This window comes from Haliotis asinina, chromosome 4, assembly GCF_037392515.1.
Source record: "Haliotis asinina isolate JCU_RB_2024 chromosome 4, JCU_Hal_asi_v2, whole genome shotgun sequence".
In the NCBI taxonomy this organism is placed as follows: Eukaryota; Metazoa; Mollusca; class Gastropoda; order Lepetellida; family Haliotidae; genus Haliotis; species Haliotis asinina.
This window is the reverse complement of record NC_090283.1, coordinates 11,180,156-11,206,561: the sequence shown is the minus strand read 5'-3', so window position 1 is coordinate 11,206,561 and position 26,406 is coordinate 11,180,156. Positions and strand designations below refer to the sequence as shown.

At 38.1% G+C, this 26,406-nt stretch overlaps 2 protein-coding genes across 4 annotated transcripts in view; one reads left to right on the top strand and one right to left on the bottom strand.

The window, feature by feature from the left end:
- Window positions 1–360: 360 nt before the first annotated feature.
- LOC137281275 (ER membrane protein complex subunit 5-like) lies at window positions 361–11,178 on the top strand. Its single transcript, XM_067812438.1, has 4 exons — window positions 361–486; window positions 6,883–6,935; window positions 7,574–7,677; window positions 8,787–11,178. The coding sequence occupies exons 1-4, from the start codon at window positions 411–413 to the stop codon at window positions 8,866–8,868; spliced, it is 315 nt and encodes a 104-aa protein (XP_067668539.1). The 5' UTR covers window positions 361–410; the 3' UTR covers window positions 8,869–11,178.
- A 1,641-nt stretch (window positions 11,179–12,819) lies between these two features.
- Window positions 12,820–26,406, bottom strand: part of LOC137281274 (kidney mitochondrial carrier protein 1-like) — a 51,053-nt gene continuing 37,466 nt past the window's right edge. For all 3 annotated transcript variants that reach the window (XM_067812434.1, XM_067812435.1, XM_067812437.1), the window contains exons 5-11: window positions 24,168–24,253; window positions 23,887–23,985; window positions 22,803–22,927; window positions 22,357–22,417; window positions 18,030–18,125; window positions 16,965–17,045; window positions 12,820–15,758 (exon numbers count right to left, since the gene is read on the bottom strand). In XM_067812434.1, coding sequence (XP_067668535.1) covers window positions 15,720–15,758; window positions 16,965–17,045; window positions 18,030–18,125; window positions 22,357–22,417; window positions 22,803–22,927; window positions 23,887–23,985; window positions 24,168–24,253 — 587 coding nt within the window. In that variant the 3' untranslated portion in view covers window positions 12,820–15,719. The remainder of the gene's footprint in view (window positions 15,759–16,964; window positions 17,046–18,029; window positions 18,126–22,356; window positions 22,418–22,802; window positions 22,928–23,886; window positions 23,986–24,167; window positions 24,254–26,406) is intronic.

Genomic DNA, 26,406 nt, shown 5'->3' with positions numbered 1-26,406 from the left:
AAACCTGACCACCCGATTCCGCTAGTCACCTTAGACAAGTAGTCACCTTTTATGGCAAGCATGAGTTGCTGAAAGCCTATTCTACGCTGGACCTTCACGGGGTTCCTGTCGAGTCGAGTCAGATGCAGTAAAACCGAAAACTCTTGAAACGCCATTTCTACTGATTTGGGCCTTCTACCGTTTTGTATAGTGCGGTTTTCACCTTGATACATTTTGAATCCAGTGGAATATTTTCTGTACGTCTTTTATTAGTAAAATATCAATAATAAGAATTGGTACTTATTATTAGGGGCTGTTAGATCCCCACATTGAAATAAAAATATAAATCTTGTGAAAAACCGATGTCGTAAATACATACCAGAAAGCAATATGCACTTGACTTCCGGCGAGTCGCTTTACGGTCAAGAAACATGGGGTTCTATCACAAATTGTGTGTCGCTGTTGGGCTTATTGCTCTTGCTCACGCGGCTTATTCTGCAGCACAGCGTAAGATTTATGTCGTTTTGACAGAAAAACGTGTTTTAACCACACAGCTTAATTCTATGTCTGTTTACAGCACGTGGGCCTCTCTCGCATGACATCGCATTTTCGCAAACCTTCCTGATTAGAAGACCGGCTAATTTGTGTTTCTGTAGTGCTACAATGCTCTAAATCAGAGTCAGTTTACGTTGCGATAGTTGGCTGTTAGGACAGGAAAGATACAGCAATAAGACAGTTTCATGCTGACTTAATTCCACACATGAATGACCTCGCTATTTCACGACTCTATTATCCATACACAATACTGTATCCCAAAGCGAGCTGAATTCGACGTTCTGGTGATTTCGACGATTGCATTGCTAGCGCTATATCGAGGAAGTACGTGCGCGATCGGAGTGCACAAACAGTTTCATCAGTAGGGTGAATGCTCAGTTCCTGTCGTGAGACGTTTTATTGACAATTGAAATCAAGAAATGAAGTTATGTATAGAGCAAATAAACAACAATATTATTTACCCTCGATTGTTAATACCACTTCAGATGCAAAATCAATTGCCTGTATGACAAAAAATAGCGAGCAAAATTCTACAAGATCAGTCGTCTGCAGGTTATGTATGAAACAGGAAGCCACGTGATCAAAACACTCTCTCGCAGTGCGGAGGGAAAAGTATGGCTCACCGTCGAAAACACATACAAAAATACCCAGATGTGACAAGCGACTGCAGTTTCGCTGATCCGATGTTATAAATGCTATTTTTGTTGGAAACACATGAAACTATTTTGTGAAATAGATGAATATACCTTTATCACTCAAGGTTAGCAAAAGCAAAACTTAAAATGATATGAAGGATAAAAAATATGTTTTTGTCTTATACTGTCGAAAACTCCTAACACTGGGATATACAGTAGCCTGCGACCTCGTATCGCGTTACTTGACATATCAGTAATGGGAAATGAAATTCTGAAGTTATGAGGCCTATTTTACTGTAAAATCTGATTAACATGACGTTTACTCAACACATCTGTGAAAAAATTATTATTTTAACTGTGATAGTGTTTCAGCGAAAGCCATTAGACGAACAGAACTGATTAACATTTACCAAAGGAGAGAACTCCATCGTATCGTGGTAAACAATAAAACTCATTCCCCTGGAGATAAATACATGTATAGCTCATGACATCACTTCCAATTTATTTTTGGCATAAGGATATGCAGATGACATAGTTCAGATGAAGTGGGAAGGGTCAAGTATGAAATGTAAACATTATACCAGGTATTTTATGGATGGGGGTCAGACTGATTCCAGAGTTTCATGTCAATAATTCTGCAGGATAAAACTTATGAGGATTCGATACAACCTGTCAGTTTTAAAAAAGTGACCCGTGAAGGTCCCGTGCTAGAATAGGCCTTCAGCAACCCATGCTTGCCATAAAAGGCGACCAACGGGATCGGGTGGTCAGACTCACTGACTTGGTTGACACATATCATCGGTTTCCAATTGCGCAGATCGATGCTCATGTTGTTTGTCACTGGATTGTCCAGACTCGATTATTTACAGACCGCTGCCATATAGGGGGAATATTGCTGAGTGTGGCGTAAAACTAAACTCACTCACTTTAAAAAAATAAACATGCCACTGACATTAGGCTGTCGACTTACATATAAGATCACCTCTAGGAAGCATGTCTAGCGCATGTCCAATTTTCAAATTGGAAATACCAATTTGCTGCGATACCATGAATGCCACGATACAATGAGGTCCGTCCTTTGCAGTTTCATTGTACAGTTAAACACGTTACTGTTCACTCTTTCATCCACATTTTTATCCTCGTTTTCCTTAGTAGTGGTAGTCAAAGGTCTTGCATCATTTCCAAATCATTTTACCTCTTGAACTCAGCTGGCCACATGAAAACATGGCAGGGTTAGAGAACACTGGACACCTTCTGTAATCTTGAAAGCAAGAAAGTTTATGTGTGTTTAGGGTAAGGGTAAGGGTTAGGGTTTCATTTAGGGTTGGGGTGACGTGACACCAGGTATCTGGTATTCTGTAAGTGTAACATTTCAGTTTGAGAAACATATTGACATTGCAGTAGTCTAGTTGCCAGTTTTTTAAATTCACATTGACAAAGAATACCATGTTGATGCTTGCATGTATGTGCTGCCTAGTTGTTTGCTTGATTCAAATGTAGTCTGTTAGCATGGAAACTGGACATCAACGTTTCATGGTTCTCATGGTGATGCTCCATACCTTGTGGCTCTTCAACAGAAACACCCCGGTTTCATCATCTCGTTTGAATTGATTGTTTTGATAGAGACCCAGCACAGTTAATTAAGTGATTTATAACCATGGATGTATCTTTGGTTTACTGCTATAATGTAATACAGACAAAACCCTTTAGCACCAGAAATGTGCTTCAGTGCGTGGGTGTGTGTTGTAACCATGGCTGAAATTCATGATTGCAGCTTTCAGTGATTCCGTCAGATTTCCACCTCTACCCCATTTTCTTCCCACATAGATTACTCCTTTTATATCTTCCTATGTAACCTCTGTTCTAATATGGCCCTTTTGTGCTGTCAGTGTTCTGGATTCATGATTGGTTGCAATCAGATTTAATTGTGCAAGCAGTGACATTGATCAACTAACTCCATGGCGGCTACCACATTGGATCTAAGTCGAAGTATTACATGATTGCATCGAATAGAAAGAAGGGAAATAATGTGTTGCAATTTTTAGCTGCTAAGGGATTTTACGAGGACCGTGAAATATGTCTGTGTTAGAACAAAGGCTATGTAGGAAGATATGACAGGAGTACCCTCTGAAGGAAGAGAATGCCGCTTCCCAAATTTGAGCATGTTGAGGATGGAACTGTCTGGCAGGCAGTCTCACAATAATTCCACTGTAGAGGACAGTCTTCACAAGCCGGAGGAAACTGTCTGCACCACTGGGATCCAGCGTTTTGGCTGAAATGTCTGGACCTCAGAGAGGAGTTTGTGAAAAAATATTTAACAAAATTTTCATTGTTTTGATTAGGTTCAGACATTTTCAGTCATGTCGTATCTTTTGGTTCAAAATGCTATTTACTGGTTAAATCATTTGCTTGAAGATTCGAGTTTGATTCCCTACAATGTGTGAAGACCATTTCTGGTGTCCTCCGCCGTGATATTGCTGGAATATTGCTAGAAGCAGGGTAAAACTAAACTCGCTTTCTAAATGCTACCGCCATAAGATGATAACCAAGGCTGCAGATAAGGACCATATCGACGAATGTACAAAAAAAAAATATGCAATATACATTAGGAAATATTACGAAAACATTGCAGATACCCATCAGAGCATATAAAACATTTTTTATTTCAAGCACTGTTCCACATTTAAATTTTAGCAAGAATGACACATTGGAGTTTTCCTTGTAGTGTTTTGGGAATGGTACTGCAGTGAATCGTCTCGGTTAAATTTGATTGGTCAGAATTGTGTACATTTATGTAACCGTGGCAAAGCAGAAACAAATTACAAGTTTCTGTCAGAAACATGAGTGCCTCGACTTGTGAAAACCTGCATATATGACACAGCGTAAAGTCAAAATATGCATAGAAAACAAACACTGCATCGTTTTCTGATGTAATATCATCACAATAACCACACAATTCAACGTTATAGGTAATAAATGTAGCTAAAATGATTTCTGATTTCAAACTGATTTGAAGTAGTCATCTTGTATGCACGAAGCTGACATCCATTTCATAAGATAAGTGTATGTCACTTAGGTGGGTTAATCATTTACATAAAGCTCTGTCTCATTTGCATAGAATCTGGCTAAATTTGGTTCGTGTTTCTCCAGTATTAAAATATTAACATTTCTGTGATTTCCACCTGTTAAAGTACTTCTGTGAAAATGAATGTCGTTGTGTCACCTGTCACACAGTATAAGTGGCGTTGTGTCACCTGTCACACAGTATAAGTGGCGTTGTGTCACCTGTCACACAGTATAAGTGGCCACATATCTATCATCATATGTCAGTACATGTGGGTCTCTTGGAGGCATTTACATATCGCAAATCAGTAGCATCTTCGGTGAATGTATAAACATGACTGTTGGATCATATACTTCCTCTTTTCATGACAAATACCCAAAGCGTTTTTTTTTTTAAGTATATCTAATTTTGGTTTTGCAATATTAATGTACAGAATAGTCTGTAGGTTTACTTCCATGAATCAGGTGCAGCATGTTAAGCAGTTCGGGGACGTTCATAATTACTTGATTAATTGAGCTTGATGATTGGTCGAAAACATCACAATCTTCTGTCAAACTAAAAGTAGCCTGTTATGCTAAAGGTATACTTCAGAACGGGGTAACAGCATAAACAATATACTGAAGTGCTGTGATACAGCCTTATTTTTATGATTATAAATATTTTACATTGATAGAGTAAAATCTGCAGTTAGAATAACACAATGCTACAATATATTTCTCTTGAGAAAAGAACAGTTTCAGATGCTAAATTTCTTCTGATCACTTCATTAGAATTCATCAGAAATCACCGGTAGATTGCACTCTATCTGGCTCTGAGTTTGAGTGAAATAAATATGGTAATATTAATCACTGCATATAATACAGTGCAGAGCAAAAACAACTGAAATGGTAAACAATCTTGTATACATGTGTTTAGTTGCAAATTTATTGTCTTTCTTGACAAAGTCGTTTTCTCTTGTTCTTTCACACAAAGTGATATGTTATGTCATTGTCTTAAAAATGTTTTGCGAATGTATAACTCGTAGATAATGACTAGATAAGCCCAGATCTGCTGCTGTCACAAGTGTTGAGCCAAAGGCCAAGTAAAAACTCATGTAAATAGTTTAGCATTGTTGTGAGTCTGTGACGGCATCAGTATTACAGTAAATACTTGTCTTTAGTCAGTGTGTGATTCCCCCACCTGCAGATGTCATGTCCCCCCTTTTGCAATGGTTAAGGCTGATGTCCCCATTAATCCCAGACACCTAGATGCAACAGTGCATTTTCAAATACAGTGGACTCTGTCAATACCGTCATCACTGCAAAAAAGTCACTGATCTTGCTTTGTATTTTCTGTGCCTATGCCTCAAGAGCAATGTCCTCCACTGCATTTTCCAAGTTCTGCACATGGCATAGAAGTCGTACTTCCTGGCTAGATGTTAAGTGTTTAATCTGAGTGCACATGCTTTCTGTTTGGGTCGAGGCGTTTTATCAAAATCTTCTATCAGCTGCACTTGTTGTTGAAGTGTCAACTCACATCTTGCACGTTTTGCGGGCCGAGATGTTTGGCAATACTGACTGTTACAATACTGACATTATATGATTTTACCTTAAATACCCTCTAATTACTCTATGTATGTGACACGTACCACTCACTAGTTAACAAGATACTGATTGCCATTTCCTGTTTCTGAATAATATCGGGAAATGTGTTGCCCACCATTCATCACTCTATATAAAGGCCACGTATCACTCACTAATTAACAAGACACTCATTGACACTTCCCATTTCTGAATAATCTCGGGTAGTAACCGCAAATCGTGTTGTTACATCATTTGGAGCTAACTGCATCAAAGAGTTGCGCCGTCTTTCATGTGCCGGATTTGTTTTCATAACCATTTGTTCGTTGGGACTGAAAAACAATGCCGATATCAGGAGTTGACCGAAGCCCATGTTTACAGATGTTTCTATGTGATAATTAAATGCATTTCTGCCGGCACTGAAACTTTGTGCCGTTGCAGACAGAATGCCCATTTTTACAGAGTCCGATATTGCCAGAGTCCTCTGTACAGCAATGACAAAAGTGGCATGTAAATAATTGAACTTTAATGACATGAAGCTGAGAGGCACCCATCCTGTAAGTTGGCTCTAACCTTACCTGTACATCAAACCATGTTGATGAAGTTTCCACTGAGCCTCACATTGTTAACTGTTCCAGTGACCATGTGCCATTGAAATTAATAGTTGAACAAGTAAAACTGTGAAATCTTAGCTTTTGTGTAATCTTTATTTAAAAGTTAATTAACTTGTATCCATTGCTTTATTTGACCGCTATCATGTAACAAACCACTGAAGGGAGAATAGACAAGTATTTAGAATTCAAGGACTCAGAGGCACATACCTGAAAAAAGAAAAAGAAGAAGTTGGTTGAAAATCTTCAATGCAATAAATTGTTTGACTCTCAAATCTGGATTTTTTACTCTTCACATGCCCTTCAATCTGACCCCAAATATCAGTACTCTAAATAATCCTATTCAGTACTCTAAATGTATGTACATTGTATACTCCCAATGTTGAAAAATTACTAGGAGCCCTGTGATAACTCTGATTGTGATTCTGTGTCATTTTACTTACTTACTTACTTACTTACTTATTTTATTTTACTTACAGACAGAACCTACTTGCGACTTACAGAGAAGGAATTTACGCGTCTGCCTCTTGATGTAAGTATCTGCGACTGACAGTGGCTTCAGTGATAGCTGTTTACCTAGAATGTATGCTGGTTGATAGTATGAACATCTGGATGTGTCATCCTCGTGAGTGAGTGAGTGAGTTTAGTTTTACGCCGCACTCAGCAATATTACAGCTATATGGCGGCGGTCTGTAAATAATCGAGTCTGGACCAGACAATTCAGTGATCAACAACATGAGCATCGATCTGCGCAATTGGGAACCGATGACATGTGTCAACCAAGTCAGCGAGCCTGACCACCCGATCCCGTTAGTCGCCTCTTACGACAAGCTGAGTCGCCTTTTATGGCAAGCATGGGTTGCTGAAGGCCTATTCTACCCCGGGACCTTCACGGGTCCATCCTCTTGAGACATTGACTGCCACTAGAAGTATTTTATTACAAGTTTCACATGTTAGCAATACAGGCACAAGAAGCAGTATTCTCCTGGCGAGAACAAAGAACTTGTGAAACTTCTTTTAAAACACCTTTGATGTAGTTACAAAATTACTCATTGTGTCAAATTCAACCAAGACTGATACTACAAGTATACTCATGACAGGCAGTCAACATATTAACGATCAGATCAAGAGATGTTAACTCAAATAACAGAAAACATGTTTTTGTTACAGATCCTAGTGCAGTCCATAATTGGTCTTCTGGCCACTGGCTACGGTGTTGTCAATGTTTCGGGTAGTTTCAGGGAAATCAAGGCTAGTGCTGAACTGGAAAATAAGTGAGTTCACTATTTGTGTATCATTAACTGAATTGGAAGGCACACATTTAGCCATATGTTTAAGTTGCGACAGTATGCTGGTTATGTCCCTTGGTTGTGCCAAAACATTATTATGGCACTGGTTTGTCAACACCAAACAATTGTTCACTAGTTTATCAGCAGAAGAGGAATAGATTTGACATTAAGGGAGTCTAGCATTCGCTGTTCACTGTAGCTTGAAGTTATAGATCAATGATTGTGAATACTTTCAATGAGACACACAACATCTAACATTGCCTTACTGCAACATATTAACTGACATCCTTAGACAAAATGCAAACTTTGGTCTAAAATGCTGAGAATTATAGTGTGATGTACATGCTCAACAATAAAGCTTTGTTGATGTAACTAAAATTTGACAATACATGTTTGTATGAAATTTATTCAGTAAAGAGTGGCATCATCATTTGAAATGGCATAGGTGGTGCTTCCCCTCGTAGTCTGCAGCAGAATCACCTAATGTAGATAAACTACGACAGGTGGACCGGTTGGGTTGCAATGTTAGCCTAGTGGTTACAGTGTTTGCTCATCTCACCGAAGACTTGGTTTAATTCCACACATGGGTATTATATATACTACTATTTGCAACACTTTGGGGTTGGCATCTCTGTTAATGTGGCTTTAAGCAACAGTCAGCAGGATGATGTAGTGGTGTGTCAGTGCTTTGAGATACACATGAATAAGGGGCAGTGGAGTAGAATAGTAGTTAAAGTGTTTGCTCATCATACCAAAGACCTGGGTTCCAACCCCAACATGGGTAAAATGTGTGAAGCCCATTTCTGGTGTCCCCTGATGTGATATTGCTGGAGTATTGCCCAAAGCGGCGTGAAACCAGACTCACAATCGCGTGAATATCCAGCTCAGACCCAGTATGCTGACTAAGAGCTAACAGACTGTACTGATTAAGAGCCGCCCAGATATTGTTTAAGTAGTGCCGAGTGAAAGGCAGAGAAACACGAAACACCAACATACTTTTGTATGACACCAAGAATGATGCTGCTGGAACATTGCATAAAACCATATCCACTCACTCTAAATATGTACCCTTATTCGTCCACTTTGCTTTCCAGAACATGGGAGATGTTGTCAAACAGACAAGCCTTCTACGTATTCAACCATCGGGGGAAAGCTCTGTTCCAGGACGAAGAATGAGGAAGTGGATGACAGATGTGTGATGTCAGGAGTCTGATGCATGCATGTGCGTGTGCATGAGTGCGTGTTTATGTATGTGCTGTCCAACAGTGTAAGAACATCTCCAAACTGGTGCTTCAACATAAGGAGGTCATCTAACATATCTGTAAATGTTTCAACATGGACAGGAATGGTGAAGTACTTGAAGCAAACGTAAATATCACAGGAGTTAAGGACACTGATGGCATTGTCATAAATGGCAGACCAACTTTCTCTGTTGTTGTGTCCCCTTGACTACCAGGTTTGCTGTTTATGGGTTTAAATCCAGATTTTGTTCGATTCTTTTTCTGATTGTATCTTTCTATTACTGTTTTACACCAAAAGGCATTCCACTGCATTAAGCAGACATGGTATGACAACATTAAATTAAAATCACTCTTTCTCGCAACTTGATAATGCATTTAATGTACTTGTATTGAAACAGGCAAGATGCTGTATAGATAGCAGTCATTAAGAACTATCAAATTGTTGGAGTTCGTATCTTGACTGTTTGAACATCAGACTTTGAAGTGTGGATTGTAATCCATGTTACATGTTTTTGGAAAAGAAGTTACTTGCTAGACATACTTTGTTAGGGTATTGGCGATATTGATTGTTCGTAATTGTTTCATAATTGACAGTCTGTAAATCCTTTTTGCAAGCTCATTTTGTGAAATGTGCTCATTATATTAAAACTTCATGTACTATCATTGTCAATATGAATACTGGTATACGAATATATTGTTGTAGTCATCTGAAAGTATGTCTGAATCTTCCTTTTGTATACTTTTATGATTGCATGGTAACTATGGAAATAGAAAGTTAGTCAAGAAATTCTTTTGTCGTGGGTATTTGTTATACGAGTGTGTTTATAACCTAGAATTTGAGAAGTTATTTGATTTTGTCAACAGCCCATTTAGCTCCGTTTTTAAGAGATATGTTTAAAATATATCATTAATGACCAGTAATATCCTATGAGTCCTTTGCAATTATGTTACCATTGTTATTTACATGTCCTTCCGGGTACCCTTTAACTGATGCTCAGTTGCATGAGTCATCAGTATTACCTCTTCATAGAGGGCTAGATCTTGAAACTCTCAGGTGACAGGATTGTTGTCCCCACCTAGTAAACTGTGCATTTGATCTTCATACCTTTATAGAATCCGTGGCTTATCTCTCATCAGATAATTAGTTACTTGTCTTTGTATTATTGGTACCTTTTCAAAGCAATTGAAATGACTTATTCACTATCATTTGATTTTGTGCAACCTGGTGAAGTCATTCCTGATGTCCGTCGTCATGGTAATGTGGGAATCCAAAATGCTGAAAATGGCATGAGACCACATTTGTAAGGAAGTCTGTAATTAGAATGTATTCCACGGTATAATCTTAGATTACAACTACTGGAAATTGTCACGTTTCTTCTACATTGTCAGTTTTTCAGAGATTTTGTATGAACTAACGTTTTCCTTCCATGTTATGTAGGTTATACATGTACTTCTGATTAAGATTATAATATCATTCATGATATTGCTCGGCCTGATACTTTTATTATCTCTATTTGCTGGCTCCATATTCGCACAGTAGCCAATTCGCTAAAGCAACAGTCATCCTAGCTTGCCAGTGTCAACAAAGATAGCAGTCACAGTCATGAAGGTTTGTTTGCAGCTCAACTCATATTTTGTTGGAAATCAAACCGACAAATTGTCAGGTCCGAAACTCTTTAAAAATATTTGCAGGAACTCCTACCTCTTTCAGAGTACTTCTGCCCGATTGTGTTTGCCAAGTTTAATCAGTTAATTTATGAAGCAAAGGTGAGCTGTGATTGGTACGCTGAACTTCTCAGGGTGGACATGTGATTGGATAAAGAGCTGTCCAAGGGAGGTAATAAAATCTTCGGGCTGAGCCATAGATGCGTCGAGGATATAGTGAAGATTTATTGGAACATATACCCTGGAGATTATCGAGGATGTGAGCTCATTAATCGAAGTATTTGCTTGCTTCTTTTGTTTCAACCAGATTACATCTTGATTAGTTCGTAAGAAATAGAAAGTACACTTGGAGGTTGGAGAAGGTGATGTTTTCAGATCTGTGAAGTAACGACAATACCATTTGAACCTTGAAATAACTGAAGTTTGTTATACTGCTCCTGGTGTGAAGGGGTGGGATGTATGTGCATGTAAACGCCACTGCTACATAGGCTAGTGATACATGTTGTATTTATTGTTCTGTGTACTGTATAATACCCATTCCTCATCAGGTAAAACATGAATAAATTAACAGTTCTCGGTCTGAGATGCCTTTGTGTTGCAGTGCTGTGAATGATTCAGGTTTCAAGATAACTTGTCTCATCTCACTTGGGCGCAGGTAGCTTTGCCGTCCACTGCACTTAAGGTGTTCCAGAAATGTCGTCTTTTTTTAAATTGTAGATTCATCATGATTTATGATCAGTATTTGTGGATTATGGAATGTCGCGACCATGATTTTCCTTCATTTCTGTCACTAGTGTCGGTCCAGAAATATGTGGAATGTCATCATGGGTATGGCAAACATTCTTCAGTGATTCTTGTCTTCAGTGACCATACTTGTTGTAACAGGCAACTTTTGGAGGATTTGTGGACAGGCTTGTCGAATTTGTTCATATCCCACTTTCAGGTCAGTGTAATCACTGGATAGTTCCAACCTCTTACGACCCGTTAAGGTCCTGGGGTAGAATAGGCCTTCAGCAACCCATGCTTTCCATAAGAGGCGACTAATGGGAAGCGGGTGGTTGGGCTTGCTGACTTGGTTGACACGTCATCGGTTCCCAATTGTGCAGATCCATGCTCATGTTGTTGATCACTGGATTGTCTGGTCCAGACTCGATTATTTACAGACCGCCGCCATATAGCTGGAATATTACTGAGTGCGGCGTAAAGCTAGACTCACTCACCCCAACCTCTTACAGACCACCATCAGAGGTACCTGTGGGACAAGTCAGATGACTAAACCTTCAAACACCTCGCTTGGATGATAATTTGTTTTGAGCGTAGCCCTCTGTATTCAGTACGTTACAAATGCCTTCGTTATGTCATAGCTATGAAACTGCTGAGTGCCATTGTAAAGCTTACAGAGACTGGAACATACTATGTATGGCAAACTGTAGCACAAATTGGGTTGTGCAACATAGAGAATATGACAAGTTGGCAACATGTTTCCATCGCTTCAGTTTGAAAAATATTTTTCATGTCGAAATAAAATATTGCCACCATCAGTGGTACACTCCCATGTATTCACTTAGTTGTGCTCAGTTTTTTCTACCCCATGTTTAATAATTACTCATGTGAAAAAAGTTTTATTCAACATTTTAAGCGCCACATGTGGTATTCGGATAATTCTTCGCCTCCATTAGACCTACCAGCTTCCGGTTGAACGGAGTGACGGAACAAGAAAGAGCAGAAATTAAACAGAAATACCATACTGCCTAATTTTATCATGAACCTGTTGGAGTTTATTTGTCATTTCCGTCATCTCTATGGTTAGAATTCTCGTAACATTGATTCTACATAAAACACTTCTGGGGCAAACGGAGCAGGGTAGGTAACTGTTAGTTTTCCATATGGAATAATACCCTCCTGTTCCTTCACTGAAGCTGGAAGGGGGAATGGAGATGAAGAATGGTCTGATATATCACAAGATGCACTTAAAATGTTGAATAAAAAGTATTTCACGTGACTAATTGTCCAACATGGGGTTGGAAATGCGAGAGCACAACCCAGTGAAGAAATGGGTGTATACTTTTGATGGTGGCGATATTGACATGTGCTGCACAACTCATTTGTGTTACAGTTTGCCTGTGGACTACTAAACTATTTGACTGGGTCCAACAACATCACGGCATATCAAACACCAATAATTCAGTATTTACAGATTGCTTGAGGACAGAAGACTGTATGGATGTATTCTAGTTTATTGTCTCTTTTGGGAGACACTCATCCCAGCTCTGATCCTACAAGATAAACGACCATCATACAGCGTAACAGAAGTCAGAAAAGAGCCCTCAAACAATGGCTTGTAACAGAAATTCCGGAGAGACAAAGAATGATTGTAAAATAATGTGACAACCAGCAACAAGGAAGTTGTGCTGACTGATTAGCATGAGTATGATACGTGACAATCTGGAGTTTGTAAAATGACAACACCTTCACTGATTAGAAATATTGTGAAATGAGCCTAGAACTCTACCATTTGTTTTCTTACACAATTTATGTTTTGGCGTTTTTAAAATATGCAATTATTTTTGCATATTAGACTGACTAACAATTTCTAAGCTGTGACTGTGACATTTTTACAGTCAATTGCAACTTCAGCAGAACTCACATGATTTAGTAGAAATATACAAATGTAAAAGAATAATTGAGGAATTTAAAACAAAACAAAAAATTGACACCCTTGCATGCACAAAAACAATAAAAAAAATGGGGGACAAGTTTTATGTCAAGGCATAGATAGAAACAACTAGATCTGTTACCAATTTCAATATTTCAGCACACTGACAAGGCAATTCCAACAAAACACACAGTTGGTCTAGTACAAAAATAAACCTCTTTAAATTAACACATCAAAGAACATCCATCAGACATGACGTGGTGTCTTACTTCATGGAGCAAGGTCACAAAGGTTTGGCCATCCCTTAGAAGTTTACAAGATTTCAACTTAGCACATTTAATAATAAAAAAAAACAAAAAAACATTTAACAAAAAAACCATGAAATGTACTGTATTACCTTTTCTTATTTGGAGAAGTTTTTCAGTCTGATAATTAAAAAAACCCAAAAAGCCTTATAAGTGACATTCCAGGGTTTTAGAAGGACGAAAAGACACGGAATTCGGACATGTTTTCGAAACTATAGTGAGATTGTGTCTCGGCTCCATGAGGGACAAACAAAACAACAATAACCGGGTACAAAAGAGTCATACTTATCAACAAAACAAACCAAACAAATGACTGTGATAAAATGAGAATATTCAGTGATTTGGAACGATCTCAAATTTTACGTATGATCTATTCAGCACAGAAAACAAAGAAATGTTTAGTCAAAATAACTTGATGTACTGGTAGTATGTGCTACATGAAGAACTAAGAATTGTCTTCACGAAACATAATACATAATCATTTGAAGTTGAGTTATTATGAACATATTGCCAAGACAGATCACACCAAACATGATGTGCCTTACAATGAAAGTGGAATAAGTCTTTGAGACAGACACGATTAAATCTTTAAAAATATATACTTTCTGTATTTTCTGCAAACAATGACCTGTACAATGAAGAAATCAATTTCAAAACTTAACATCACATCTGTACACATTTCTTTCAAGATATTTACAAAATAACCATCAAAGATTTTGTCGAATCTCTTCCCTCAGATTTCAATGTGTTTCAAAATAGATGGCACAGCTGAGCCATATTGGATCTGTAACATACACAAAACTTCACCCTAGATAAACACTAACTGCATGCATGATTGTATGTATGTTTATAATAATTCAAAAATTGCTTTTAGCATTGCTGTTCTCAACCAAACACAAAATCTGTAGATCAAATCACAAGATGTAACATGATGTTTTATTAACTGATTATGAATTGGCTGTACTGATGACAAACCTTGCAGCTAAGTTAATCGCTAGGCATCAAGATCAAACTATCAATAAGAATATTGAAATGTTTCTGCAAAAATGACAATTTGGAAAGTTCTGAACGTGGTATATGTAATTGTGTAAAATACTTAGAAATTATCACATCTAAGTGTTTCCTATCTGACAGTATTTTTCACAAGAAATACCATTTCTCCTCTGTAACAATTTGGCTTACCGGCAGACTATTTGTACAATGAAACCAAATACCGTTAAAGAATGAATTTGCATCAAGTCTACTGTATTAATTTCCTACATATAAATATCTAGAGATAAAATCTGATGACTATGATGATGATGATGACGATGACGATGACAACAATCTGTATGTGCCTTAATCAGTCATACATACTACCCCTTGACAATAAAACTGATGTACCTGACAAAGTCAAAACGATAATAAAACCAGGAAAGATGTCTGTTTCAGGTTGCCTGCCATCTGAAATTCTTTGCAACAACTCTTGATTACTATACTTCTAACATGAAAATGCTATTTTCGTATAAAGGTGGAAAAGGTATGTACATTTACACAATAACAGTGTATTATCAAAAACTTGTGCATTTCTTCATGTACAAGATTTAGTTAGTATTTCTCAGCAAAGTACAACTTGCAGAACAATCCAAAAATATGAAGAGTGACAGCCTCAATTATGTGTAACTGCAAGAGAACTGTGGCTCTCATAGCACATGACTATTTAACTAGTCAAATGACTACTAGGGCAAGTGCATTTGCAGAGTTATCTCCCTTAGGCCAGAGCATAAACCTCTCATAAAGTGAACAGGCATTCAATTAAACACTGGTGGTTTCAAAGTATTAATTCAATATAGACATATTTTGTCTGTCCTCTAGGTAAGCATGATAAAGATTAATCTTTCTGTCAGGTACACAACAGATTATAGTTCATATACAATTTTGATCTGCTGTAGACGTCTTATCATCATTGCTGGAATCTGATCTGCTTAACCATCACCGGTTTATCTAAACTGAAGGAAGAGGATTCTAGGAGATTCATCCGTATCACAGATTCCAGTTGGCTTGAGCAAAGTGTTCTGGCAGTAGATTCCACAGTTATCTCCCCTTGGTGGCCTGACCTCAGGTGTTCGAAGCAGCAAGCCTATGCTGACAGATTATTTGATGTGTTGGCTGTGACTGTCCTCAGTATGACTTCTTCAGATGTTCATAGGTCATAAAGAACTACACCAAGTTAAGGATCTTACATATGACAAATCATCGCTTATAGTCAGCAAGTCATACACCAGAATTGGAAGGGAAAGGATTTGTTAAATGATTGGGGGAAAAAAACAGAAAGAAATCACTCCTAAAAACCTTGAAAAGGATTGATTTGGAGAAAATACTTCCCCCAAATAAACCAAAAAAACCTTCACTAATAGTAGTATGTATCATACGTCATAGCATTCATTACACTACATCCATGATCAGTTGTGCAGGTAATAGTAGAATACCCATACCTCATGCACATTTTCAAATCTAATCTCTTGACTTGTGCATTTGAGGATGTGAACGGGATTATCCTGATGTAAAAGAGGTAGTTGTCTTTAAATCATTAAGAACAGTTCCTGCTTGTTGATAATTCTTGTAATGGAGAATTTGAACAATGTTGGCCAACTTCTCTTACCAAAGGAAAGCAGTAAGCTACTGAAGCATTGAAAAGATTTTGACACAAAAAAAATCTCAAATCCCATACTTTCTGAGAAAGCTAAATGAGCACTAATATATCCTGTGTTTTGTAACAGGTCGTGAAGGAGTTAAGTTGGTTAAGCTACTGAGGGTGCAGATGGGAAAGCTAAATGACTGTCTCTGAACACTAATATATCCTGTGTTTAGCAACAGGTCGTGAAGGAGTTAAGTTGGTTAAGCTACTGAGGGTGCAGATGGGAAAGCTAAATGACTGTCTCTGAACACTAATATATCCTGTGTTTAGCAACAGGTCGTGAAGGAGTTAAGTTGGTTAAGCTACTGAGGGTGCAGATGGGAAAGCTAAATGACTGTCTCTGAACACTAATATATCCTGTGTTTAGCAACAGGTCGTGAAGGAGTTAAGTTGGTTAAACTACTGAGGGTGCAGATGGGAAAGCTAAATGACCGTCTCTGAACACTAATATATCCTGTGTTTAGCAACAGGTCGTGAAGGAGTTAAGTTGGTTAAACTACTGAGGGTGCAGATGGGAAAGCTAAATGACCGTCTCTGAACACTAATATATCCTGTGTTTAGCAACAGGTCGTGAAGGAGTTAAGTTGGTTAAACTACTGAGGGTGCAGATGGGAAAGCTAAATGACTGTCTCTGAACACTAATATATCCTGTGTTTAGCAACAGGTCGTGAAGGAGTTAAGTTGGTTAAGCTACTGAGGGTGCAGATGGGAACGACTAACAAGGATACAATGATGTTCCACGGCCCAAGTCGGACCCAGGTGGGGACAAAGCCTTTGTACAGGGCCATGAAGCCTTCTGTCTTCACCGTCTGAAACACACAGTGATACAATTTATTAATTACATTGTGTTTAACGTCACTAATGACACATGAGATCCTGTTACAGCTACAGGACTTAACCCTGTACAGGTTTCAACAAAAAACATCTTTTGCAAAGTTTTTGAATCAAACACAGGAAGAATACTGATGAGTAGGAACTTAATGTCAGTTATAAAACTTCGACTGCCTGAAGTGTCTATTGATTCTGTAAGATATCTGCACAGGGTGTTGGATAAGTGTTTTGATTCTTGGGGTCATACAAAACTATATTGGTGCTTCATGTGTCTCTGCCTGTCACTTGGGGGGGGGGGGGACTTAAACAATAAATGTTGGCTCTTAGTTTACTAGTACTGTGTCTGAGCTAAATATTCATGTGATTGTGAGTCTGGTTTCACGCCGCTTTGGGCAATACTCCAGCAATATCACAGCAGGGGACACCAGAAATGAGCTTCACACATTTTACCCATGTTGGGGTTGGAACCCAGATCTTTGGTATGACGAGCAAACACTTTAACTACAAGGCTACTCCACTGCCCCTTATGTGAAACTACAGCCTGATATCTCAAAGCACTGACACACCACCACATCATCCTGCTGACTGTTGCTTAAAGCCACAGTAAGCTAAGTTTGGATTGGACAATGCAGTGATTGACATCATTAGCATCGATCTACACAACTGGGACACAGTGACATGCATCAGCCAAGTCAGCAAGCATGACCACTGATCCTCTTAGTCACCTTCTACAATGAGTATGGTTTTAACACCAATTTTAACAATATTCCAGCAACATCATGGTGGTGGACACTAGAAATGGACTTCTTACATTGTACCCATATGTGGAGAATCAAACCCGGGCCTTTGGCGTGATGAACAAACGCTTTAACCACTAGGCTACTCCACCGCTCAGTCACCTCTTACAACAGGCACGGGTAAGATGTAAATTCTGCCCCCAAATCCTCAAACAGCATCAGTACCTGCACAAAGCAGTGGGAGGTTGATGTGTAGATTGCAGGCGCGATTCCATCACCAATAACTGCCGATTTCAACCGCTTCTGGTTCATTAGACGAGTCTGAAAAAAGAAGCTCACTGTTGATGATCTGGGCATGGATGGATATACGAACAGGAAAATGTGCGTACAGACAAGGGTAGCAGGTGTATTGAAGGGATGAATATTTGAAAGCTCTTTCCACCAGGGCCGAACACTTTGCTATTAAAGGCACAATTTGTATTTCATGTTTAGCCAAATTTAAAATCGGACATTTTGAAACATCACTTATACTAACTACCAATATATTTGCACTTGTGTACGTGAAGAAATCATGATTTTAATGCTGATCTATTCAAAATATCACACAATTATCTGTTTTAAAGGTCCATTCTGGTTCACAAACAACTTATGTCAGTATGTAATTGGTTAATTTTCCAGTAATCAATGCTTGCTTTGTTACATCCATACAATAAAATTGCACATTTAATCAACTTTGGTTGATATGTGTTAAACAAGAAATGTTGTTCCTACCACCGATTTGCTGACTCTGTTTAATCAGGAGTTACGAGGATTTACTGTTAAAAGTGTATGGTGACTGTGATATATGGCTCAAATCACTTGTTGAGGCGTGTGGTTATTTTGGCTGGGATGCCAACTGTGAATGAACCTTTAAAACAGTAGCATTTAAAGAATTACTTGATGAAAGGTCACATAATATCTAGCTAAACAGACACTGCTCAATTTTTGTGGTGGACAAGATGGTCTAAGATGGCAACTGCACGAAGAAAAAACAGGTTCAGAAGATTTCACTCCAATCCTGTCAAACCTAACATCTAAGTGGAGAGTCCTTTTCTAGTCAAGATTACCTGTGAAACTGTCAATAAGAATTACTATTCAAGATTACCATTGTCAGAGTCAATAGGAATTACTATTCAAGATTACCTTTGTAAGAGTCAACTGGAATTTCTAGCATTAAGCCTTACAATTATCTAGGAACTAAAAAAAGTGTTCATGACTTATACTGAGATTTGCTTTATATTAAAAAATCAGACAATCCAGTGATGGGTATTATGAACTATTCTGCTCCCTCTGTCTGACTATCCTCTCCATTAAGTCATCACTCTTGGACCACCACTGGTTATCCTCATCTTGTTGACTCAACGATGACCTATCAAGGTCATTTCATTCAACAATCCCTGCGCACCTGTATCTGTTCCACATTGCATTCAATGTTCTACAAGCATTGCATGTCAGAAATAGGAAGAAAATGTAAAATGTACCCACAGGAAAGATGTTTATATAGGCCCCTAAAGTGTACCCACAGAAAAGATGTTTATATAGGCCCCTAAAGTGTACCCACAGAAAAGATGTTTATATGGGCCCTTGCAGCACACCCACAGGAAAGAAGGTTAGATAGGCCCCTAAAATATAAGTACAAAAAAAAAAGATGTTTAGCTGGGCCATTTGAGAATGCTCACAAGAAAGATATTTGGATGGACCCACTAGATGTGGCCACAAAAAGAGATGTTAAGATGGGCCCTTTCGTCCCTTTGAGCCAGTGAGCAATTATTTATATCACCTATCGTGGTATTGATAATTGTTCTGGTGTTTGGCACATGTAGAGTGCAAGGTGTATCACATCTTGTCGCAACCAAGGCATCAGAATTCAAGTGATGCCAGCCAGCATATAGTCAATGTTAAAAGATGTGTAAACAGATACAAGTTTACAAACTAAAAAAGCTACATTGGGTAATTTGTACAATGTTGTGCTATTGTATTTTCAAATTTACCCACGCACATTTGTAAGTAGGCGACTAAAAAAAAGAAAAGTATTAAAAGGGTGTTAAGTTTGTGCAGTTTTGTAAATCTTACCTAAAGTGCATGTGTTAATCTTTTTCCTCCATATTGTCTCTTACATTTATTTGTACCACTTATCCTTGGTTTCATATGAACACTCATGAGGCATTGTAGCGAAGTGGGCCTTGACCCACCAAGACAAGAGCACAATCATACAATTATGAAATAAATTTGGCTTAAACACAGCAGGACTATATTTTTAAGCGGAGTGATAAGGACTAAAATTCCTGTTTCTCCTGTGGAGGTGCCATCTTTGTTTCGGAGCATGAGGATGAAGTCACATGATTTTCCTGTATAACAATCTATTCACAACGAAGTGAGAGGACTTAGCTAAAACCCACTACTGTTTGAAGCCGGGTAGTACTGGAGACTTGGGGACAGGGCTTCCGCAGCATTGCCCCAGTCCACCTCCCTCCCAGTACACACCGAGAGAAGCAGGCGGTTGCCGAGAGATTGACCGAGCGAGGGAGCGAGTCTCTCCTTTAACCTGGGGTAATAACCTTGAAAACAACAACCAACCAACTAGTGATACACACAGTACTAGCTATTGGCTAGAATCTTTAACACCTGCGTTAACGTAATTTCTTCTTGTGGGTAGAATATAACTGGGATAAAAAGACATCTCAATGATTTACAAATAGCAATGGCTTACAAATACATTTTCATCAAACAATTTTCACATAAAATACCAAAACGTAACATAAATCCTACTCGTAATGATCCAAAATTGTGAAAACTGTCAAGAGCATACGGAATTAGGATTTATGAAATGTGTCGAGTTAAAGAAGGAAATCATGTGATATGAATCTATGTTGGTTATTGGACTAAGCCGTGATGCAGCCTACGGCGGTTTGGCCGACCGAGCACAAAGGAATAAGCAGCGAAGGGATGAAAATGTCAATCAAATCAGATTTAATTGAACTGTTAGCAGCAGTATATGAGCAATATTAGACTTTTAACACACTGAAATTTAATCAGTTGGTTACCATGGTAGCAAGTGCTTTTAAGAAGTAATAGTCAGAATTATTTTTAGTGGAATAATTTGTATTTCATTCAGGCTACATAGCTTTATATTATCAGCATTTGCTTTCAAGATAAAATTACCATTATTCATATAAACAGATTACTTTCACCATTATTATATTATGAAATAATAACCTTGTTGCATCGAATTACACAAATGAGGTAAGTCATCCGCACGTCTGAATCTCTAGGCAATTATGAATTTTGTGAACACTGCATCTGGTTTGCATTCAGTTTTGCAAAAACATTTTTGCCTCCTATGAATGCTCCCTGCAACTTTTCCACCAGTCTAGCTGGTCTAATAAAACACTAGTCAGTTCAGGTAATATTTCTGCCTTTTAACTTTACAATATACTGTAAATGGTGCCAAGAGTCAAGTTTGGGCGAGAAGACTGAAAAAGCCCTCACTACACTGAAGACATATGCATTAGTAGACTTAAAACTGCTGTGACAAAACTGTTAAATATCAACACTTCTTATTACAGATCAGTGCAAGTGTCAAGAGAAGATGAGAGAAGAAAAAGTGATTAATTGAAAGTTATGGATAGATAGTTTTACCATTTTAGAAGTACTGAGAAATTACAGAATAAATAGAAACAAATTTTCAAAAAGTATAATTATATTTACTTTCCGACTGACAGATACATCAATAAGCAATTTCCTGAAAAGTGTGAACCTTATAACCTCCCTGCCATTAGTAGAATTGAATTAATAGAAATTGTAGGAAATATTGAGTTCACTAATACAGGTTTCCATACATTTCACGTGTATATCAGTTTCAATAAAATCAGATCTGACATTGCTACAGCACCTCTCTCTATGTGAAGATTAAACACCTATCTAAGGCTATGTCACCTTGAGTAAACTTCGATAACCAATCAAAATGGAGGATGCATTGGTTCTTAAGCAAATGACATGTCAACTGACATTATCATTGTCAGACAAAATATCTGACTTCATTCATTACCATCTTGATTCATTAATTCTGACTTTTACATAAGAAATCCCAAAAGTAATCCAGCAAAAAAAACAATTCTAAAAAACTGTACTCCATTCCATTTCCTGTGTAGCTGCCTTCATACATTCCAAACTTCATGTTTAAACCATGTGTTTTGTAACATAAATGAGATACAATGGTGAAATGATTTAATTCTGAGCATTCTACAGACCTTACCCTGATTTCAGACAGTTCAGCTTCCACGAGGGGTCGAGAGATCACAGGTAGAGGTATTGCAAAAGCATACACGATCTGATATTAATGAGTCTGATATGTACACATGGTTTAGGGCCATATTTTGAAATGCACAACTTACAATACCAACTTACATGTGGATATAAATATCTCACACAGTACTGGATTGTGTTACTAATATCAAGCCCTGATGCCGACCATCAATGATTTGACATAGAGGGATTAGAACGGACATCTCACCTTAACTACGTCAATTGGGTTGGAGGCAATAGCGCCAGCTAGACCCGCTAGAAAACTGGCTCTGAAAAATAAAAACTGGTGTATCAGGAAATTGGTCAATGGCAGAAAATCTGTTCCTGTTTAATCTTTACTTGGATAAAAACTTGTATGGAAGTCAAACTGATCATTCCAATATCAGAGGGCAGAAAACTAGTGGTTAGAGCAATTGCCAATCACACTGAAGACTTGGATTCGATTTCCCACGTGGTTACAAAGTGTGCCGTTTATTTCTGGTAGTCCCTGCTGTGATGTTGCTGGAATATTGCTGAAAGCGCAGTAAAACCATACTAACTCCACTATCAGAAATTTTATACAGAAAAGTCAGCAGCTCCAGAATCGGTAAAGGTAGAGAACTCTGTATTGCAATTTATGACAAAATTGACTTCCTAGGTCAGTATGAGACTTACAAGAAATGAGTGGTCTTGGTGTCTCCTAGATACCCAGAATGTATAATTTGTTTCTTGCATATATCATAGGCTGGGAGCTCAACCCCTGCCACGGTAGCCGCTCTCTGGGCTGTGGGAAACACGCCCTGCAACATATCAACATCTATTCATAAGTACATGATACAGTTTACATACAACATATGGAATTCATAACTGTATAATCACATCCAAATTATGATGCTCGTATGGCCACATGCAGTATTACTTTCAACCCTTATTACAATACAAGTTGTTCACTGGTCGCGAGGGGTCCATGGACTGATGTACCCTCAAGGTGTGTTTATGTGGAACATAAAGAAACCTCGAGGGTACATCAGCCCATGGACCCCGAGGGATCAGTGAACAACTTATTTATCTTACCGACCACCTGAATTTTAATTCTGAAGTGTTTGAAGCACTTCTGTTGATTGCGAGGAGAATCACCATTTTGCAGGTAAACAGATTTAGAGTTATCTCCCTTCCATCGATTTTCTACTGCAAAAGATCGGTAATTTCTGTGCTTGATGCGTGATTCAATGTTATACGAGAAAAAAAAGTAATACCATGGAGAACCAGAAGAGTTCGGAATTCCCAGCGGTGTACACTGAAAATAATACATCGCCTGCAAGTGGGGTACATTGAAAATGTACACTGAAAAAGCCAATCAGAAAGCGATGTTCATGTGTGAGGTAAGATAATATTTGAGATTGATGCCCATGCTGCAGACCACTGGACTGTCCAGTCAAGACTTGATTATTTACAAACTGTCACATACAGCTAGATTATTGTTAACTGAACAATATTTGATATTAAACATTTATGCATTGTGACATTTCCACACATATCTCTCCCAGCATATAGTTTGTTGCCTGATTGGTGGATGAATATACATTCCGGTTATAATTCCCAACTTCCTAGGGAGTATATAAGTAATGCTGCCTACACAATGAGGACCTGTTGGTCCAAAGGCTCAACAAAGAACCAATTCACAAGTGGGATAATATCTAAGCATCGGTAACTTTGGACCTCTCACAATGTTCTAGTTGGAAAAGGAAACTGCACTCACCCTCCACAGTCCTGGAAGCCCCTCAGTGCGGTAGATGTTGAGGAATGCGTAAAGCATGCTGTCCCTGTTGCCGCTCGTCCCTTGAGCTTGTAGCCGGACCTACAAAACATCATTTGCTGCCAATCTTTACGATGTCAGAACATACAGGTAACTCATGAGTTTACTTCATTAGTTACCTAAACGTTTCGCAAACACTCAGAGTTTGATTTTTAAAGTTGTTTCATTTAAAGCTGTCATGAACAATATACAAGTCAGGCAGGTGGAAAACTAAAGACATCTACCTTGAGCACATCTGTGGGGTTTGCGATGGCACTGGATACGATGCCTGCTGTGATGCCGCACAGCACATTGATTGTCAGTGTCTCATCTGAAAATATATGCCGATATTTCAAAATCCTGGCTAATCAACCTCATCTATTAAAAGCAAACAACAGGCCTCCGGACATAGTCACATCTACAAAAAAAGTAAAGGTACTTCATGTTTGATATCTTCACTCTCTTTTTCCAAAAACACACTTTGGGAGAAACTGAAAACCAAAAACACATTTCTAATGTAAGATAATCGTGCAAATTAACGGATGTCATCTTCTTAGAGGAACACAGTATTTCAGAGTATATTTTCTGAATGAAGAATACACTCCGAAACATGTTTTTCACAAAAAGAATATGCATCACTTAAATCATCCATACTCTATATGCATCACTTCTAAGTGGCGTTAAAAGATTTAATAAGATATGTTGCTAATTGATAAGAAAATTATATTTACTCATGGCTGAACGACCTTGACTCACCGCTTCAGCCAATCAATTGCTTGAATAGTTCCAGTATAAAATATGGTTGCTTGGATACAAACACTCAACACACAGGGTTCCATACACAAACAAGCAGATATACATCACTTATCAACAGATACCTTGACCTTCAAAGAACATGAATCAAAAGCATACCAATCAAACTGCATCATGTTACTATTTTCTGGTGATCACAAACATAATTTCTTCTTGTGTAAAAAAAAACCCTGATAGTGAATATTTTTTTTAGTTGAAAAAATTTATTCTCTTTCAGAAACTCATGCTCTCCGGATCTACTGTTATTAGAATAGATGTCTTGGGTTGCTTAGGATATCGTTTCAGAATCTGTAGGACAGGACCTAGATTTTCGAAGCTCTTGTAGCACTAAGATAGTCAAAAGTCAATGTTGATGTATGGCACTTACAACTATCTAACCGCTCAGACAGCTTGGAAAATCTAGTCCGAGATAAACAAGTCCTTGGAACCGGACGTTTCAGCTGAATATTTCATGACATTGTCTGCTCCTTCTCATGTCTGGAATGACTGCAGTTTCAGTCCTGTTTGAACCGGCACCATAACCTCACATAGTAAAGATTCCTGGCAGTAACTCGCCTTAGTAGCAGTCACGTGTCATCACCCTCACAACACAATACTTTCCTCTCTCTCATAACTACAGCTATTGCAACACCTGATGAAAACGCACTTAAGATGAGAGCATTTTGTAACACCTATATGTAACACCTGATGACACGCCCTTGAACTTGAGAGCATTTTGTAACACCTGATGAAAATGCCCTTGAAGCTGAAAGCGTTTTGTAACACCTGATGAAAACGCCCTCGAAGTTGAGAGCATTTTTCCCATTCCCAAGCAATGCCACTTTCCAAATGTCAAAGAATCGTTTACTCTTCAGAGTGATATAAGCTGCTATGTGTTTGTCGATATGACCCTGTAACATCACAGTTATGAATGAAATTATTTCTTTACTAAATCCTATTTTGTGTAATAAAAATCGAATCATTTTCCTCTCTTCAGTCAGTTCTAAAATTTAGTTCCTAGTTTTACATATTACCATGTCTTCATGTCTATCTATACCCACTGTGAAACATTACCTGAAGAATGTGCAAGAATTTTTTTACCCATGCTTGTCAAAAGAGCAGTGAACAAAATTTTGACACATAGCTTGTTTTCAGTCATAGCATGCCTATACAAAAAGCTGTGTGAAAACTGAGAACCTAGTACCAGACCCTCTGCTAGATACCATGTCACCCCAAAACAAGGGCAAGTAACTCTGAACAATACATATCAGCTATGATTGTTTGGCGGTAGAGACATTACACCTCAAAGTGATTTGAAATTCTTGAAATTAAATGTTGAAATGTTTTGATGAGCCAAACAGTTTTGATGTTTACTTATTGTTTAATACAGCATGGCAGAAAGTAAATAGCTTTGTCTGAATCTACAAAGATTTTAGACAACATATATAGGGTATATCAGAGACTTTCCATCTGAAAACTGCTTCTTAAGGTATCAAACAAGCAGAACCCATGGAGAAGACATTCACATACCTGGAACTAGATTTCACACATTTCATACCAGAATTCACAGTAAAGTATGACAAAAGGAAATTAACATGTTGAAATGAACCTTTGGATATGCATAGATGTAGATTTTGATGACCTCCCTTGATTTTTAAGAAAGTTTACATTTCCTCATCTGGTAAGTACCTT